At 37.3% G+C, this 6,280-nt stretch overlaps 1 protein-coding gene across 1 annotated transcript; it reads right to left on the bottom strand.

Moving 5' to 3' along the window:
* Positions 1 to 1,034: 1,034 nt before the first annotated feature.
* LOC148870348 (cytokinin riboside 5'-monophosphate phosphoribohydrolase LOG1-like) lies at positions 1,035 to 5,967 on the bottom strand. Its single transcript, XM_088967908.1, has 7 exons — positions 5,561 to 5,967; positions 4,655 to 4,752; positions 4,491 to 4,521; positions 3,533 to 3,632; positions 1,909 to 1,979; positions 1,546 to 1,689; positions 1,035 to 1,258 (listed from the first exon to the last, which is right to left on the bottom strand). Exons 1-7 carry the CDS (start codon positions 5,678 to 5,680, stop codon positions 1,169 to 1,171), a joined length of 654 nt encoding a protein of 217 aa, XP_088824034.1. The 5' UTR covers positions 5,681 to 5,967; the 3' UTR covers positions 1,035 to 1,168.
* Between the last annotated feature and the right edge of the window lie 313 nt (positions 5,968 to 6,280).

Below are 6,280 nucleotides of genomic sequence, written 5' to 3' on the forward strand. Positions count from 1 at the left end.
TTATATCGTTCATTCTCACTTCATGGATTGTCCTACGATTGGATGGTATGGAATATTCTATATTCAATTTGTTGTTGTATACTTCAGAAAACAGTTACCTGATCTGCTGTTTAGCATGATTTGCATGACGTTGGCATGCTTCTGCATAAGGGTGTCAATAGACGGGTTTTGGATTGGACCCCATCCAGTCCAAACTCCAAAATCAATTTGGACGGATTTGACGGACCAACAAGACATATTAGATTGGATTGGATTGGACCTGGTCCGTCCATAATAAATTTATATTGGATTGGATTGGATTAAGTCAATATCTGGTACATTGATATAAGATAAGAATATAGGTGTCAATGGACCAAGTTTGGGTTGAAACCAATCAAAATCAAAACGAATTTGAACAGACTGGATGGTCCAGACATTGAATTGGACCGTCCAAAATGGTTCATAATATTCATTGGACTGGATTGGACCTGATCCATTTATAATGGACTCACATTGGACCAGATCGGATTGGACCAAATCCAATCCAATTGATACCCCTTTGTACATTGTGATCAATTTATTTGCCTAAGAGGTAGAGAAAAGCGTCGTTAGCTACTGAACTTGATATATTGGATTAATTCCATCAAATGGGTATCTTGTTTCAGTCTAGCAGTAGTTGGTGAATATGGAGATTACTCTTGCATACTTGCTGCTGTTTCCTCAATATAGTCCGACAAAACATGGAGACCTTTTTCTATTCATCCACATTAACAAGGTTGCAAGGAACCGTCATTCGTCAATCATGGGGTAAGCCTCCAAGGAATTATAACCACAGTCCTCACATACACGAATCCATCTTTAGTTCTTTACAACGCTTTATTTTCTTTATTGGAATTAAGGTGGTTGAATTATCGTTGAAGCATCGCCAATTGTAATTCATGCAAATTAGGGGTATTCTTTTTGTGATTAACATGGTATAACTGTTCAAAATATGCTTGCAGTTTTCCCATCTATATACCCAAAATAGTTTAGAGTTAGAACACAGATGAACCAGGTTTAAAACAAAAAAGGGAATAATGAAGTTTCATATATTGAGGCCATTTGCTTTCTACAAAATGATTTTTCATCATTGTGGATTTCCTTTGGTCTTTCAAATTAGTTCCTTTCCTCCACAAACACATGCTCCTTATCAAGAGATATCACACTTGGAAGAGTAGCCGAGCTGTTCCATCTCCCAACTCAACTGTGATGCAACTTTTTCATGGCGAGGAAAATACTCCTGCAACCGTGAAATAGAAAATTCTTGTCACTGTGATGTTTACACCAACAAATAAAGATATCCACATCAAGAAGCCATGAAAGACAAGTCTAAGTACATGTCTTCCTACAAGAACAAACCTATGTTCCCCATTGTAAGTGTATTTAGTTATTTATGCATGCATGCCATGAATTGTGCTCATGTTGCAAGGACACAGCAGATTGTAATCACAAGGGATGCACAAGTGCACAACCAAGGAATGTAGCTCTATCTTATAGATCAGATATAAAAGGTTGAAGAAATATTACCTCCAATTTCTTCACTAGTTCCTTCGCTGTAGGGGCTGATACAATAATATGGCGTGCACTTGGACTAACAAAGCCTTCCTCTACAGCTTTGTCAATGAATGACAGCAATGAATTGTAGTAACCGTCAACATTCAGTAATCCTACCTTCGAAGTTCAGAAAATTTGACATTGTAACTTCAATGTTCAAGCATCTGTTTAGTTACTGTGTGTGTGTGTGTGTGTGTGAGAGAGAGAGAGAGAGAGAGAGAGAGAGAGAGAGAGAGAATTGGGGTTTGAAGGACTAAAATAGCTAAAGTATACCAACCAATTTTGGACCTAAAGAAGACAGGACAGTTTGATCACAGTGCAGAAAACAAAATTTACCGGTTTATCATGTATGCCTAGTTGAGCCCAGGTTATCACTTCAAGTAGCTCTTCAAGAGTCCCATAGCCGCCTGCATGTACATCATATAATTTCTTCAATCTACCAGAGTGCACTCAAGAAATAATTTTGTGCTCTGTCCATTTTATTAAGAACTAGGATAAATTAATACTTTGAATAAGATCCAAACAGATTAGCCACAACTCTTATCCATTCATTTTCCCAGGGCATAGGATTTATTGGTTCAGGACCTCTGGAGAAGTCACTGAGTACAGAAGAAGATAATCCCCTGAAAATGGAAAGAGTCACAAGAGGGTTGCACCAAGAATACTAAAATAATCTGTTTACCCCTGCCCATCAAGCCTTTACCTTGTTCCTGCCACCTGTGGGTGATAGTTGGCAAATGGCAAGTCTATTTGATAAAAGTGTGGATGTGTTTTTCTTTCTTTTCATTTGACGAGTGCAAGAGTACAGAGTATCAATAAAATAAAAAATGCAAAACTATTTCATTGAAATAGGAAAAAAGGTCAGATTGACCATTGAAATAGAGTTCTTTACAGCCATGATATTCAGTTTCTGATGTTGATGGGTCAGTCATAGTGGCTTGATGGGTAGCTCTCTAATCATGGATCTCGGGATCCGTGAGAGCGCTCGAAACAGTTCTGAAAATCTATGCTCACTGCTCAGTACAGTTGCTTTCACACCAACCATGTATAGTAACAAATAGAACAGGAACAGAGATAATATCTTGCCACTTCTAGTTTAAAATTTATCCAATATAAATTATACAATGTACGTTCTATTATAATTGTTTTATTTTTTTTCTCTTTTCAACTTTGGAAGGTCAAACAGAGCCTTTCTGTTTTAGAGCTCCAGAGGTGTTTGAGCACTTACAGTACTCAAAAAGAAAAAACAAACAAAGATGATTTATCAAAACATCAAGGATGACTGAGTAAATTAAGAAACAACCAATACTTTTCCCTTTTTTTGAAGTCAGAAAGAGCCTTTTTGCAAAACTGCAACTTAAAAGGTGTTTGAGCACTTACTCTGCTCTTTCCCCTTCTAATTCTGCTAGTCTTCTTTTCTGGTGCTTTGTAGTAGTTTTTTTAGTGCTGTTGTGTTTTTTTTTTTTTTTTTTTTTGAGCTTTTGAGTGTTCTATTGGTACCTGTATTTTCTAGTTTGTTTAATTGATTACCACTTTTACTACCAAAAAAAAAGTTTTGCACTAGCAGTATATTCTTTCACTTTGAGAACAAAAGGAAAAAAATAAGAAAGCATGACCATGTTGATTAGGCGAAAATTAAGAACATGACAATGGAGAGATGTGTTCAGTTTAACTCTAGGACCCAACTTAGATTATTACCAAAACCAATTTAGGAAATAATGTCATGTCTTTGTTTCTTTCAATTAAGAACGAGGATGTTTGATTTGTATTGATGGATTTTTTTTTTTAATTTTTTGGAGACTGGTTTTTAGTGGTGATGGTTAGAAAATCAAATGTATGGAATAATGTGATATTTCAAAAAGGAAAAACACAGTGGGACAACCGGACTCTCATCATTCTTGCGTTGCCTTGAGTGTTAATTGTCAGTATTCGCTGAGAATTTTTCAGGGTTTACACTAACCCGGTAATGCAATAAAGGCATCTGACCGTCTAGCCATCTCTGCCTTCCTTTGGTGCATATCTGCAACTGCCTTCACTTCCCCTACTGTTTCACCACATATCTGCAATGGGTTGCAAGAAAAAAGAAAATCAAGTAACAGTATTTGTGTGTGTGTGTGTGTGTGTGTGTGTGTGAGAGAGAGAGAGAGAGAGAGAGAGAGAGAGAGAGAGAGAGAGAGAGAGATGAATGATGCAACGGTGATGGTCTTTAATCAAAATCCTCAAATCAGAAATTCCTCGCCGAGAAGTAAAAAGAACAACAAACTAGAAATGTAGATATAAATAAAAATACAATAAAGAGAAGGAAAAGAAAAACAGAAGGATAAAGTCTTTCAGGAAGAAAACAAATGATAGAGAAAAGGAAGATAAAAAAAAAAGCACAAAGCGGCAAGGATAAAAATGAGAAAGAGAACAACCAACCAGAAAAAAATAGGGAAAAAACAGAGGTCCCAAATAAAGCGCTAGAGGCCAATAAAAAAAGTAGCTTCTGTAGCTATCAATCAGAAGATGTAAACCCAAAAATAACCATAATACCCAAAAAAACAAATAACCAAGTGATATGATGGATAATTTCATCAATTCAACATGTGAAGATCAGATTAGTTTTAAAAGCCATTCAAAAGCTTATCCCCTTGTTCTCCTTTTCTTAATCGTCCAAGATCTGGAGAAAAAGAAAAGGGAAACGAAGGGGGGGGGGGTACAACACTAGAAATAACAGAAGTACCAAAAAGCCACCAAAAAAAAAAAAGCAAGATAAAATAAAAGGAACCCATCCAAGGAAGAAAGAGAAAATACTCTCTCTCTCTCTCTCCATCCAAGGGGAAAAGGAGTACTCTTTCTGCCTTCTTTTTATCTAATAAGAAAGAAACGAAAAGCATTAGAGATTACCCATTTTTTCTAAGCAGTTATAGCAGACATACCTCTGGAGGCATGAGCGTCTTGGGAATAACTCTGGAAGAAGACAATAACATGACAAAATTCAGTTTTTATGAAGATCATAAATAAATAACCAAAACCCAGTGAATGTAGAATTTGCGTTTGTTTATGTATTGTGGAGAAGTCGTGGATAAATGAGCTAGCTCACCCAATGACATGCCGACCACCATTATAAACAGCCTGTGAAACCAAACCCATCAAGCCCACACTTCCCCCTCCATAAACCAGATCAATGTTCCTTGACACCTTCAAACAAAAACAAACAAATTTAAGCCAAATTTGAACGAAATCATTTGTTTAAGCCATCAAAGGAGGAAAGAGAGAAAAGGCAAGGCGAGAGAGGTTTCAGTGGCATTCATTAAGACTTTAATAGAACATGTCCGTGCATCAATCTGAGATCTCTTTATCTACATTTCTATCTGTAAAGGGAGAAGCTACTGGGGAAATGGAATGCAACATACAGCAGGATGCTTGAGTACTTTTTCAACTCTTTAAAGATAGTAGTCAAGATGCAAACATTATATGTGCATTTGTGCTTCTGTACGTGCGAGCAGTTTACTTGTGTATAAGGTGCGTAATGGGGTGTGTATGGGAGGGGGGGAGCGAGCAGGCGAGCTCTGTTTTGAACCAGTTGAGAAAAAGCACGAAGCAGAGAAGAGCGTACAAAACAGAATAAGAGCAGACAAATAGTCTTCCAAAAAAAAGTTCACCAACTTCAAGAAAAATAAGGAGAGATAAGAGCTTAGTTGAACGAACCAAGCTTGAAACAAAAGCTCATGACCCCGTTTGTATAAATAGGAAAACAAAAGCGAAGGAAGAAGAAAATTTAGAAACAATTTTCATGGCTTTCTAGTAAGTAGTAATAAAACCAAAATTCTACAAAGAAAACTAGAAGAAAAAAGCTTGATGACGAAATGCAATGATAAAAAAACCATGTCAAGAATCCAATTTGAAACCCTGTAAAACCATGCCAAGAAAAACACAAGACCATTAAAATGCGCAAAGAAAAAAAGAGGAAAAAATAAAACAGAGTAAAAAGAAGAAAAACATTTACCAGTTCTTTCCCAAGCTCAATAGCAGCATCTTGGTAGCTGCTCTTCTTACCATGGCTACTCCCACAGAAGACACAAATCCTTTTGAATTTGGACTGCTTCATTTCATTCTGTGCCTCCATCCTTTCTTCCCCTCTCTCTCTCTCTCTCTCTGTGAATACCTGCTACCCTCTATCTTGAAATAATTCCTCCCTCGGCCCCTTCCTCCTCTATACTCAGACGTCCATAGCCCCAACCCCAATATATGGATATCAACTATCTCAGTACTGATATCAAGCTCCAATTCTCTTCATCTCTTCCTACAAGGCAACAAGGCTACAACCTTCACACCCACCCCATGAATTACAAAGTAAAGTACCAGAGTTCAATACAAAATATCCGCTACTCACAGTCTACCTCTCTTTTGAGTTTTGAGTGAAACTGCTCAAGCGTATTTATAGACAAGAGGCACACGTGCGTACAATGGCACCCCCATCTCCACACATGCAATGCAACAACTTACAAAAAGAATATTGCTGATTTATAAGGAGGAATTATAGTATACAACGAGTTAATGCAACTCTTGGTTTTCCTCCCCCTACAGACAAGAACAAGATGGGGCCCATTAAACTTAAAAAAGACGACAAGCTTTTTCTTGCAGCCCACCGTCGCGAGAGCAGCACCACGCAGATCGCTGTAGGCTGAAGAATACAAGAATAGCATTAACTTGTTTGCTAGAATTC

The sequence above is a fragment of the Nelumbo lutea genome, chromosome 2 (genome assembly GCF_056320005.1).
Source record: "Nelumbo lutea isolate HS-2025 chromosome 2, American lotus-T2T, whole genome shotgun sequence".
Classification (NCBI taxonomy): domain Eukaryota; kingdom Viridiplantae; phylum Streptophyta; class Magnoliopsida; order Proteales; family Nelumbonaceae; genus Nelumbo; species Nelumbo lutea.

Excerpts from the sequence above, each read along its gene's own strand:
- LOC148870348 (XM_088967908.1), bottom strand. The coding sequence starts at position 5,680 with ATGGAGGCACAGAATGAAATGAAGCAGTCCAAATTCAAAAGGATTTGT. Across the intron at positions 4,522-4,654 it reads GGTGGTCGGCATGTCATTGG|AGTTATTCCCAAGACGCTCA; the intron begins GTGAGCTAGCTC and ends GTCTTCTTCCAG. Across the intron at positions 3,633-4,490 it reads AGACGCTCATGCCTCCAGAG|ATATGTGGTGAAACAGTAGG; the intron begins GTATGTCTGCTA and ends AACCCATTGCAG.